Source organism: Staurois parvus, unplaced genomic scaffold (assembly GCF_062004578.1).
Source record: "Staurois parvus isolate SC_StPar_1 unplaced genomic scaffold, SC_StPar_1.0 ptg000048l, whole genome shotgun sequence".
In the NCBI taxonomy this organism is placed as follows: domain Eukaryota; kingdom Metazoa; phylum Chordata; class Amphibia; order Anura; family Ranidae; genus Staurois; species Staurois parvus.
In genome coordinates this window covers 3,360,991-3,374,664 of record NW_028317844.1, presented here as the reverse complement: position 1 = coordinate 3,374,664, position 13,674 = coordinate 3,360,991, and the positions used below count along the sequence as shown (strand labels likewise).

The 13,674-nt window shown below is 41.1% G+C and overlaps 1 protein-coding gene across 2 annotated transcripts in view; it reads left to right on the top strand.

The window, feature by feature from the left end:
* The window catches only part of FIG4 (FIG4 phosphoinositide 5-phosphatase), a 315,676-nt gene that overhangs the window by 132,682 nt on the left and 169,320 nt on the right, over positions 1–13,674 (top strand). For both annotated transcript variants that reach the window (XM_089664705.1, XM_089664713.1), the window contains exon 12: positions 12,883–13,016. In XM_089664705.1, the coding sequence (XP_089520831.1) occupies positions 12,883–13,016 (134 nt within the window). The remainder of the gene's footprint in view (positions 1–12,882; positions 13,017–13,674) is intronic.

Sequence of the window (13,674 nt, the reverse complement as noted above, 5' to 3'; positions counted from 1 at the left end):
CATACAGACGTCTCACCAAGAATAATAGATGCTGCCATATCTTCCCACCCCTAAATTAAATTAGTAAGCACAGGAGAAGTAGCTCTTTTTGCAGATGCTTCAGGCACCAGATAAAGTATGTATGTTGCTGCGGGGGTTAATCTTACATTTGGGATTAGTTTTAGGGTCAAGAGTTGGAGGTAAAGGTTCATTGTTGTTCATTCCCCACACAGGCCAACTTTAGGCAAGTTTAACCACTTTTAACCAGATTTTAGTCTAAGAACAAAAAAATAGATAAAGAAAACCTACAACCAAGACTTTCAACCATTTTGTAGAATTGGTAGAAATTGTGGGTGGTAGGTTGCATTCATTCGTTTGGTTGAATTGGTGCTCAGAAGCTAATGTCTAGCATTGTATTAATTGTCATGATCATGAATGTAGTGAACTCACATGTGAGTGGGTAAATGTGGAATCCTCCAGTATCGGGGAGTCTAAGGGCCAGCTGGGGTGTTCCTCCAAGGACGCCCTTGTAGAGATTTGAACTGGATGTTGATCCCAGCTCACAACACTTAGGTTTACCCTGCTCTAATGTAAGAAGAGTAACTTGCATTAGCAATAATAGTTAGGTTCAGAATACTATCAGTGGCAGCAGAGAAGACAGGAACCATGTGGTAAAAAGAGGAACTAAGGTCTGTGGACCTCACTGGAGCAATTGGGTACATCGTTCTGGAGCATGCTGGGTGAACAGCAGACCGGACCAGGCAGCAAGACCACAAACCACACTAAAGCAAGCAGTAACATGGGTCTGGAATAGTTAGATGAACAGTGGACTAAACCAGCCAGCAGGGCTACGAACCACATCGTACAGAGTTGTATAGAGTAGTGGGCAAACAGAGGAGCAGAATAGCAGCAAGACTGCAAACTACACCAGAGCAAGCAAAAATACAGGTCGGAAGCATACTTCATGAACAGTGGTTTATTAAAATAACATGACAACCTTGAATGAAGTCTGTGCAATCAGTATCTTCAACAATCTTCTTTCTATTTACTGATCGATTAGTATTGCATGCATGGTCAAAGCTTTGGTCTTGTTGCTCTATAACAGCATTTCTCAATCTTTGTCCAGCCAAGGCACCCTTTAAACTTATGCACAAACTTGAGAAATGTAAAGAAATGAAACTAATAGTTTTACATCGTGCAGGTTCCACACACATAGGACACCCAACATTAGAGGTGATTTATTCTTACAAAGCAAATACGCGTTTACTGACTAGTATTTCATCATCTCTTCTCCCTCATTTTATCTACCCTAAGTACATATTGTGGCCCTGGGGAAAGGGGGGAAGGGGGTCAAACAAGGTTGCTGTGCAGGTGCCAAAGTCCACCTATCAACCAATGACAGTGGCGGTTGTTAGGGCGTTTGCAGCTGGCCCGCACAGTGCTCTAGGTTGTAATATTGTGCAATGAAAACCTGTGGCTTTATGTAGTAGAAGGCAAGCTTGATCCACCCGCTGCCTTGATGGCAATTTGGGGCAATTTTAGGCATTTTCCAATGCAGCCCCAGGGGTGTATAAATTTTTTTAAAAACTACTTGTTCAGGGACTAAATCGGTGCCCCAATCTACTTGTCCCTCATGACAATCTGCGTGTCCAGATAAAAACATTTTTTTTTAACCAAAACTGTATCTAAATTGGAGGTGATATTAGGAATATCTGGGTCTTTTAAAAACAAAAGGGGCTTTATGGCAACTTAAACGTTTAATAACCCCACGGGGGGTGGGGGGGAGAGGCTGGCACTGTGTGGAAGCAATCAGGTGGCAGAAGGGCTAAAGGTAGAAAAAAACTACCGGCCCCATGCATGGAACTACATGTCCTGGGCGTCGGGCGATAGGGATTGAACATCCCTGCACCCCTGAAAAACCCAGAAGGCACCCTGGTTGAAAAAGGCTGCTCTATAAAACAAGGACAATTGGCTGTCAGTGACAGACATTTTGGGAGGTGTTTTTGATTGATAGCGCTCAGTGATTGGACACACGATACATTGTCACCACTCTGAATGTTTGATTTATCAACTTTTTAAAATTGTGCTCACAAAGGTACACAAGAGTGTCAACCAATGCCTAGTTTTTGTCCTTCTGAGAAGAAAGTTGTACTGTGATAAAATAATTGCATTTATATGACTATTAAAGTACAATAATTCTGTAAACAAGAATCAATACTTTAAAATAGTTGGGGAATAAAAGATACTTAACTCATTTATTTATAGACTCGGTTGTCAAAGGCAAACTGCAAGGCTCCTGCTCACCAGGCTCTGACATGTGACTTGTTAAGTGGTTTATTTTTTTTTTTTTACTTGGCAATTGTAGTGTGGATGAAAATGTGCCTTTTCATAAACTGGTCTCACTGGGAATCCAGGATTAATGCATTTAAATACGAATTGAAATTCATGACTCCCTATTAGAAGCAAACTTTATATATAGGTTATGTTCTGCAATTTCTAATTAATGTTTTAAATTATACTGTTTTAAATCTGGACATGAGAGGTCAATGGTGTTTACAAACAAGTGCTGGAAATTTGATTCATGCTGTGTCTGAAACTCAAAGTCACGCTTCGTTATAGGATAATTCTTTCTTTTTCTTTCTCTTTCTTTCTTTCTTTCTTTCTTTCTTTCTTTCTTTCTTTCTTTCTTTCTTTCTTTCTCTTTCTTTCTCTCTTTCTTTCTCTCTTTCTTTCTTTCTTTCTTTCTTTCTTTCTTTCTTTCTTTCTTTCTTTCTTTCTTTCTCTTTCTTTCTCTTTCTTTCTCTTTCTTTCTTTCTTTCTCTTTCTTTCCTTCCTTCCATAGACGCGAATAGGAGGCTTCAACGTCTCCTGACTCGACCAGAGGCGTCTGTTTTGCCGCGACGCAAACGCTCCCATTAGAACAGCACCATGTGCTGTAATGTGCAGAATTGTCAGAGGCGTTTGGGAAGCGGTAAAAATGCTTCCCAAACGCCTCTCTGCCGCCTGCACACAACGCTAGTGTGAACGTAGCCTAAAAATATGATTTTATTACCCAGTGATAAAAATGTTTCTATTCTCTCCTGTTTTCTTACTCTTTTTGTTGCTCTCCCCACATGATTTATAAAAAAAAGTCTGCACATTGGCTACACTGTCTGCACTCCCCTTCTGCACAAACTGCCTGATGAAACACTTTTTTTGTGATTGTTCGAAAAATATTCCCAGCCTTGCCTGTTCTGAGGGCTTGTTCGGACCACAATTTCTGCATTCCGGATGCATTTTTGCTTACACATTTGCACACCTTTTTTAATGCATTTTCAGTGCATTCTACTGCAGTTTTTTCTCTTTTATTTTAGTTTTTCCTTTTTTATTTCTGACACTTGAAAAATGTTCATTTTTATTCAGGACAATGTGCTTTCCAGTGCATTCCGGTGTGTTTACATGTGTTTTGATGCGTTCTGGGAAAAAAAATGCAGCAGGTTGTACTTTTGTTGTACGCACTGGAACTGATTGCACTGGTGTAAACTAGGGCCACTGGACTACATGCCAAACACTTCTGAATGCATTCTGGATCCGGTTTAAAAACACACCGAAACTCACACTTTTACTACTTGTTACAGTGAGGAACATAAATATTTGAACACCCTGCGATTTTGCAAGTTAGAAATCATGGAGGGGTCTGAAATTCACATTGTAGGTGCATTCCCACTCTGAGAGACAGAATTTAAAAAACAAATTCAGGAAATCACATTGTAGGATTTTTAAAGAATTTATTTGTCTTGCACTGCTGAACATAAGTATTTGAACACCTGAGAAAATCAGTGTTAATATTTGGTACAGAAGCCTTTGTTTGCAATTACAGAGGTCAAACGTTTCCTGTAGTTCTTGACCAGGTTTGCACACACTGCAACAGGGATTTTGGCCCACTCCTCCACACAGATCTCCTCTAGATCTGTCAGGTTTCGGGGCTGTCGCTGAGCAACACGGAGTTTCAGCTCCCTCCAAAGATGTTCTATTGGATTTAGGTCTGGAGACTGGCTAGGCCACTCCAGAACCTTGATATGCTTCTTACGGAGCCACTCCTTGGTTATCCTGGCTGTGTGCTTTGGGTCGTTGTCATGTTGGAAGACCCAGTCACGACCCATCTTCAATGCTCTGACTGAGGGAAGGAGGTTGTTGCTCAAAATCTCACAATAAATGGCCCCATTCATCCTCTCCTTAATACAGTGCAGTCGTCCTGTCCCCTTCGCAGAAAAGCACCCCCAAAGCATGATGTTACCACCCCCATGCTTCACAGTAGGGATGGTGTTTTTGGGATGCAGCTCATCCTTCTTTTTCCTCCAAACACGACGAGTGAAGTTTAGATCAAAAAGTTCTACTTTGGTCTCATCTGACTACATGACTTTCTCCCATGCCTCCTCTGGATCATCCAGATGGTCAATGGCAAACTTCAGACGGGCCTGGACATGTGATGACTGGAGCAGGGGAACCTTCCGTGCAATGCATGATTTGAAACCATGACGGCGTAGTGTTCTACCGACAGTGACTCTTGAAACTGTGGTCCTAACTCTCTTCATGTCATTGACCAGCTCCTCCCTTGTAGTTCTGGGCTGATTCCTCACCTTTCTTATCATCAGTGATACCCCACGAGGTGAGATCTTGCATGGAGCCCCAGTCCGAGGGAGACTGACAGTCGTCTTTAGCCTCTTCCATTTTCTAACAATTGCTCCAACAGTTGATCTATTTTCACCAAGCTGCTTGGCAATTGCCCCGTAGCCCTTTCCAGCCATTTGGAGGTCCACAATTTTGTCTCTGGTGTCTTTTGACAGCTCTTTGGTCTTGCCCATGGTAGTAGTTGGCGTCTGACTGACTGTGTGGTGGACAGGTGTCTTTAAAGAGCTCAGACAGGTGCTACTAAGTTAGATTAATGAGTGGAGTAGAGGTGGACTTTTTAAAGGCACAGTAACAGGTCTTTGAGAGCCATAATTCTTGCTGTTTCTTAGGTGTTAAAATACTTATGTTCAGCAGTGCAAGACAAATAAATTCTGTAAAAATCATACAATTTCCTGAATTTTTTTTTAAATTCTGTCTGTGAGTGGGAATGCACCTACAACGTGAATTTCAGATCCCTCCATGATTTCTAAGTGGGAGAACTTGCAAAATCACAGGGTGTTCAAATACTTCTGTTCCTCACTGTATTAGCCCACTGTGCTCTTACATACAGTGAACACATGAAAGAGCTGCTGCTGCTGCACCTGTCCTGTAAAATGCCCCCCCCCCACTTGTATGTGCCCCCGCAACATTGATCCCTTGCAGCGCTGCCGATTTCCTCCCCAACACAGATACTCTCTCCCCCCCCCCCCCCCCTTTGTAGCACTGATCTCCTGTGGCTCACCTGCAGCTGCTGGCTTCTCTTCCTCTCTCCTGCCATGTTTGGGTGCTGCAGGGGAGCTACAGGGAGATTTAACTCTGAAAATAGATTCCCCCCCATTGCTCTGACCCCCCCCTGTACTGCCCCTCCCACTGGTCCCCCGGCAACCCTCCCTCCCCTACTGCTGGCCAGCTTCCCCTTCTTCCCCTCCCACTGGCTGAAGCTGCTATGGGGGTAAAGGATTGGTGTCAGGATGAAGAGCTGGGGGCGGTGAGCTGGTAATCATGCCATGTTCACCAGCTCCTTCCTGAATGATCATAGTGAGCGATTGGTACTGATTGCTCCTGTGTTTATTCATCATTAAAGCATAGTAAACTCTGTCTACTAATCTTCATTATGTGAATGAATTAGGAAGCCCCTGTACCGAGGCTTCTTTTCATTCATCTAAAATGCAGCTGAGCCTGCAGAGAAAAAAAATCAGTCCCTTTCTCTGTTTCAAAAAAGAGACATCAGGGGTACATTTATACCTCGGATATTTCACCAAATCCCCCCCCCCTCAAAAAAGTAAAAAATAACAAAAAATAACATTGTAGAAAAAAACAAAGAAACATAGTAAGTTCTCATTCACATGGGGCATACTACAGCATGCACCCATGTAATACCATGTTTACCCACATGGGGATGCAGAGATGTTCTGCGCATCCCTGTGCAGGCAGTCCCATTGGTGTCAATGGTGTAGCAGCAGTTGAACTAACACAGCCACTGCTCTCAAATTGACATCCGTGTGCGTGCATGTCCCTGAACTCACTGAACTGTCTACATTTGGGGCTGTGCACCCACACCCACATGAATGTCACATTGGGAGCAAAGAAAAAAAAAATCTAATATTGCTGGGATTGTACTGGGATCATTGTGTCCCCTAGTACAATCCCCCTAGGTCAGCTTGTAAGGGCAACTTTTTGTTGACAAAAAGCCCTAAAATGCAAGTTGGCAAGTGGACTAAGCCGGTTCACACAGATCGCGGTGAAGAAGAGGCGTGTTTCTCGCACCCCACATAAACACACTTCCTTTGCCTTTAACCACTAGCCTACAGGGCACTTATACCCCCTTCCTGCCGAGGCCAATTTCCAGCTTTCAGCACTGTCGCACTTTGAATGACAATTGCGCGGTCAAACAACACTGTACCCATATGAAATTTTTATAATTTTTTTGTGACAGATAGAGCTTTCTTTTGGTGGTATTTAATCACCCTGGGTTTTTTATTTTTTCTTAAACAAACCAAAAACCACTGTTTTTTTTTAGTTTTTGTTATAAAATTTTGTAAATAAGTGATTTTTCTCCTTTACTGATGTGCGCTAATGAGGCTGCACTGATGGGCACTGATGGGCTGCACTGATGGGCACTGATGGGCTGCACTGATGGACACTGATGGGCTGCACTGATGGACACTGATGGGCTGCACTGATGGACACTGATAGGTGGCACTGATGAGGAGGCACTCGTAGGTGGCACTGATGGGCATTGACAGGCATCACTGATAGGCACTGAAAGGCAGCACTCATATATGGCACTGATAGGCAGCACTGATAGGCGGCACAGACTGGCACTAATAGGCGGCACTGACTGGCACTGTTAGGTGGCACTGACTGGCACTGTTAGGTGGCACTGGCAGGCACTGTTAGGCAGCACTGATGAGCACTGATAGGCAGCACTGACTGGCAATGATAGGCAGCACTGTCTGGCACTGATAGGTGGCACTGATTGGCATTGATAGGTGGCACTGACTGGCACTGATGGGTGACACTGAAAGGCAGCTCAGATGGGCACTGATATGTGGCATTGATGTGCACTGGTGTGCACTGATATGTGGCATTGATGTGGCACTGATGGGCACTGGCACGAGGCACTGACAGCTGTCACTGATGGACACTTGACAGGTGGCACTGCTGGGTCTCCACTGATCATCAGGGCCCTGATGATCAGTGTACATGTCCCCTCCGCGGAAAAGCCGATTACCGGCTCTCCTCTCCTCTCAAGCTGTCAGCGTGACAGCTCAAGAGGAGAGAAATGCCGATAACCGGCATTTCCCTGTTTACATGTGATCAGCTGTGATTGGACACAGCTGATCACATGACCGAGGCGACATCTTCGGCTCTTTCCGTGATCGGTGATCTGCTGTGTCCAAGGGACACAGCGCACCGTCGATCGCCGCGCTGTACGCTCCCTGAGCCGCGCATGCGCAGTGAGAATGGGAGGATGTCATATGACGTCCTATCAGAATGAGAGAACCACCTTGCGCCCGTCATATTACTATATGGCGGGCGGGAGGTGATTAAAGGCACCCCATTAATGCAGACACTGAAGCTTTTGTCATCAGAACACTGAGAGTGCACCAGGCAATTATAATGAACCAGACCCCCCATTCAAATTCCACTTGCAAAGGACATGGTCAAACAAACCGCTATTTCTCCAGAGCAGAAAAAGCTAGGACTCTGATGCAAAATTTGTTTAAATCCTTTTAATTGACATACATCGCTCAGAGGGGATTTTTTTTTTTGCAACAAAAGTAGAATTACACTTGCAACATGCAAATATGGGTAGGATAAGAAATTGCAGATATGATGCAGTCTGTCACTAGTATTAACACACAACTATAACAGTTTTATTAGCCATTGTTCCTGACAGTAGATTTATTATTTTTTCACATCCTAAAACCGGGTGACCACTCTATTTGTTTTGCAGTTCATTTGCTCAGCAACATTGTTACCCTGTGGGACTGGGTAGTCTAAGGTTGACATGTAGTTTTAAGTGGACTTTAAAGTGACCTTGTCACCACTTGCACAAATTAAACAACCCTGTAAAAGAGGCAATATACAAATCTTTCCAGTGGCCCATGTATTAAAAATGCTATTGTTTTGTTTCCACCCATTGCAGGTATTTGATGTCTTGAATGGGTTGAATACCTGCTACCCCTGCCACAACCTGTGGTTTCTCCTAGGATGACTCGCTGGTTTCTCCTTAGTCATGTTTAAAGGAAAACGACTGTGTTTCTTTAAATGAGGGATAAACCATTTAAATCCTGATTCTATCTAACTCTTTTGTTGTTGAAATTTTTTATTAAAGAGTTGACATACATGCTTTTGTATATGTATAAAACATATGACGCGAGTAATAAAATTACTTTTCTTGGCTAATAAAAAGCCTGATTCCGTCCTAGTTTTCTCAATCCGCAATTTATTGGCTGCAGAGGGGTTATTTTGAAATTCACTCTTTTTCAAGTTGCTGTAGTCGAGCGTGATTATATACTGTTTGAGTTAGGTGGCTACACTAATACAAGTGCCTCTTATCATGGGTTTACGAGCCTCACTTAGTTCTAGCTAACACTTTGTGACAGCAGGTTTTTTTTTTAACTTTTGGAAAAAAGTTTGAGTCGTATGAATAAAAGCTGACCATTGTGCGCATCCATGTCAGTGTTACATGGTTTTCCCATCCCACCCCTGTAACTGAAACTTTTGCTGGACAACCTGACTTGTTAACGGAAGTGGAAAAATATTGGACTAAGGGCCGGTTCACATCAGGACGCGTTGCGGGAAAGGCACATTCTGTGCGCCCTACCGCACCATGTTCAAAATGCATCGCCTTTTCGATTTGCTGCGGGTACCAGTACATAGTTAAGGCCACCCAAAACGAAGATCTGCATTTGCAGGCACCAGATCACATGGTGCTGCAGTGCCATGTGATTTGGTGCGGAGACATTTAACAACAGTAGTGCATGAGCTATTTTTTGTGCGATTTAAGCTCATTATAATGAATAGGCTGAAAAACGCACTGCATGGGAACACAGAGGATTTGCACAGGAATGCGTACCGTGTTCCTGTGCGATTCTGGTGTAACCCAGCCCTTACTGGCAGGATCAACAGGTAATAAACTATGTTACAGAGGGGGGTTAGAAGAAAAACAAAAGCTGCTGTGTTAACGCTGTTAACAGACTGTACCTATTTTACATTGGCATAACTCAATATCTAATATGCATATCATTTCATTCAGTCACTAGAATATTTCTTTTTATTTTACATAAAACACAAAAAATGTGATAAAACTGTTATGAAAATACAATTATACAAATTCAAATAGGTTACCTAGCCATTTATGATAATGCAGCTCCTCAAATTTATAGTATTATTCTTCCACTAAGACTCTATGCATTGTCATGGAAACTGTCTATGTGTGGATTATCTCGGGTAAATGAGTTTCTTTAAATTGCTAGCAATGAGTTAATTTTTTAGCATTAGTCTTCCAAGCTGCCAGAAGAAAACCTAGAGAAACACTAATGATTTGTGTGTTGATTCCAAAATTTTCCTAATGAAAGCATTTAAATTCATTGAAAAACAAAGCAAAATAATGAACCTTATTATTCCCATGCCTGATGGCATCTGGTACATTTATGTTATTTTAATAATACTTTTAAAATCTAATAAAATAGACTAACTTGCAGACTTTATATGATAGTATAATTTAAAGTTGAACTCCAGCCAAGCATCTAAATACATAGATAAATATATAGCAGCTGTTTTACCCATGAAAGGATTTGTACTTTAGTCCATCCATCCCTGAGATTTTAAAAGCTCTGCCCACAGCTCAATCCTGTCTACCAGGTGAGGGGAACTGATCTTTCCCTGTTGTGGTTTCACTTTCACTTACAGGTGTTCCCCCCAACCCCACCCTGTGAATGAATCTAGAGTGGGTGACTGGGGACAAAGAGAACGCAAATTTATTAAATACCTTCTTCAGCTCTGTGTATACAAAGGAGCATGGGGGAGCTCTTGTCCATAATGGGCATGGCATTGACACAGTTCCACGTGATCCACATTGGCTCACAATTGATATGACCTAGAAATATTGAGACAGAATAAAGGTGAATAAAGCACCTGGACCAGATGGCATACACCTACGGGTCCTTAAAGAATTGAGCTCTGTCATTTCAAATCCATTGTTGCTAATTTTTAGGGACTCTTTAATGACTGGCATAGTACCACTGGATTGGTGTAAGGCCAATGTGGTGCCAGTATTTAAAAAGGGGTCAAAATCTTTACCAAGTAATTATAGACCTGTTAGTTTAACTTCTATAATTGGGAAGATACTGGAGAGTTTAATAAAAGACCACGTAGATGAGTTCTTGCTGGAAAAGAATATTTTAAGCAACAGACAGCATGAATTCATGAAAGACAGAAGTTGTCAAACAAGTTTGATTTCTTTTTATGAGGAGGTGAGCAAAACCTTGGACAGAGGGGTGGCAGTGGACGTGGTGTACTTGGATTTTGCAAAAGTGTTTGACACAGTTCCCTACACATGGCTAATGTGTAAGGTAACGTCTACAGGCTTGGAACAATCTGTATGTAAATTAATAGAAAACTGGCTAAAAAATCGTATTCAGAAAGTAGTGGTTAATGATTCATACTCTGAATGGTCTAGGGTTGTCAGTTGTGTACCCCAAGGTTCAGTGTTGGGACCTTTAATTTTTAATATATTTATAAATAATATAGGGTCTGGGATTATATATACAATTTCATTCTTTCCATATGACACCAAGCTGTGCAGTGGAATAACGTCCTTAAAGTATGTCTCCAACTTACAGGCCGACCTCAACGCACTGTTTAATTGGGCAACTATGTGGCATATGAGGTTTAATGTTGATAAATATAAGGTTCTGCACTTGGGGTTAAGAATATGCATACATCATACATACTAGGGGGAGTACAAGGGGGGGGAATCAATGGTGGAGGAGGATCTGGGAGTTCTGGTAGATCACAAGCTTAATAATGGCATGCAATGCCAAGCTGCGGTTTCTAAAGCGAGCAAAATCCTCTCTTGTATTAAAAGAGGTATAGACTCCAGAGAGAGATATCATATTACCCTTGTACAAGTCATTAGTAAGACCTCATCTGGAATATGCAGTTCAATTTTAGTCACCAATTCACAAAAAGAACATTGGGGAACTGGAGAAAGTACAGAGAAGGGCAACCAAACTCAAAAGAGGCATGGAGGAGCTCAGCTATGAGGAAAGATTAGAGGAAATGAATTTATTCTCTCTTGAGAAGAGGAGATTAAGGGGGGGATATGATCAACCTGTATACATACATCAGTGGTCCATATAGTGAACTCGGTGTAGAGTTATTCACCCTGAGGTCACCACAGAGGACAAGGGGGCACTCTTTACGTCTGGAGGAAAATTAATTTCATCTCCAAATAATGGAAGGTTTCTTCACAGTAAGAGCTGTGAAAATGTGGAATAGACTTCCTCAAGAGTTGGTTCTGGCCAGCTCAGTGGATTGCTTTAAAAAAGGCCTGGATTCTTTTTTGGATACACAGAATATAACTGGTTACTAACATTTTATAGGTAAAGTTGATCCAGGGAATATCCGATTGCCTCTCGGGGATCAGGTAAGAATTTTTCCCCTGCAGGAGCAAATTGGATCATGCTTTGCTGAGTTTTTTGCCTTCCTCTGGATCAACTGTGTGGGTGTAGGATTATAACTTTTTTTTTTCTTTTTTTGGTTGAACTTGATTGACTTGTGTCTTTTTTTCAGGCATATTAACTATGTAAGTTTTGCCGATTATAGTTGGCAGCGCTGATCAAGCAGTCAAAATCTGACAGGGTGGTTGCACAGAAGTCATTTTGTAGATCAAATGGATACCCATGCATGGATTGAAATTCAGCCAGTCCCTGCTGAACAATCTGAGTTTCAATTCATGTATGGCTGGTTTAACTCTTTCATTAATTTGCATAGCTAATAATGTTTACTTTGTTTTTAAGGGACATACAAAGTGTTTATATGGTAAACTGTTTTAATAAAAAAAACGTGATCATCGTTATTTTAAACTGACAAATAGACAATGTTTAGAAAATAAAGTTTTGTTTCTTAACATGCTTGTTTTTTTTTCTAATTCTTTAAAATAAACCTTGTAATCCATAGTCTGAGGCACAGTGACAGCTGTATACAGCAAGTTTTGTAAACAAACCTCATGTGATCAGCATGATTGGCTGTGTATCAGTGATCACATAATCAGGAACTACTTGGACTAGTTCACTATCTTTATTTTGGGAATTCTTGTTGGAGCTTTGCTAATTCGGGTAGCAAGATATCTGTGACATTTTGTGCCATCTTCACCCCAAGTGTGGATTTAAATAGGGGAATTCATAAAGGGTGTCATAGAAAAGTGTCAGTGCTTGTGTCTGATTCATGTACCTATCAGAGATAGGTACGATCTGTTGTGTCTGCACTGAGGATGCACCGATGATCAGTATCTCTGTTTTGTTTATGTTTTAATAAATGTTTTTTAACTAAATGGCTTTCCAGCTAAAGGCAAAACAAAAATGAAGCTAAAATTGACAATGAAATTGTAATCAAATGTTTGACCAATTATGTAGCTTGTAGCTTTTGAATTAACTCTCTGGATTAAAAACCTCAAATTAACTAAATTTCAAAGGTTATTTATTTATATTAATATATTTTATATTACTTTATGCAATATAGGAGCGTGAAAAGAGGAAACATGAAAGGATCCTTAGTGATGAATTGGTTGCAGCTGTTACTTATTTAAATCAGTTTGTTCCACCTGAACAAAGCATTGTTTACATTCCATGGGATATGGCTAAGTATACCAAAAGGTATGGTCTATATGGTTAAGCTGCATTGAAAAACAAAATATCTATTTAAAAAGACCCTGTCGATGAGTTTAAAAAATGCAGGGAAAAAGTACAGAAAATTCCAGTATTTTCAATGCTTACTTGCATTTTTTTCCTTTTACAAAAATTATTTTTATTAACTAGCAACGTGCCTTTAAACTTACTAGAAAACTTGACTACTCCAGTAAGAGTCAATTCCTAAGCAAACCCCCTTCTCTCCTTGTAAGTCATAGCCCACTTCACTTCTTATAGTGTGGTTTTACTGTCTGTGCTGGCCTAGTTCCTCCAGCCCTCCCTTCATATCATTTTATGTGGCTACTAACATCTAGTGATTGTTTGTACCAAATCTTGCCATTTAGATTGGAACATTAACTGTTTTTTGTATTTTTATATATTATTGTGCTTATTTAGCATAGCATTTACAGTTGGTCCATATATACTGTATTTGGACACAGGCACAACTTTAGTTTTTTTCAGGTATTTACCAAAACATATTCAAGCTATAGTTTTATAATTGATATGATCTTTCCCCCACTCTCAGGTTTAATTTGACGGTATGTACATCCAAATTGGAGGAAGGGTTTAGGAATTACAGCTCTTAAGAGTATCCATCCCCCCTTTTTTAAGGGACCAAAAGTAA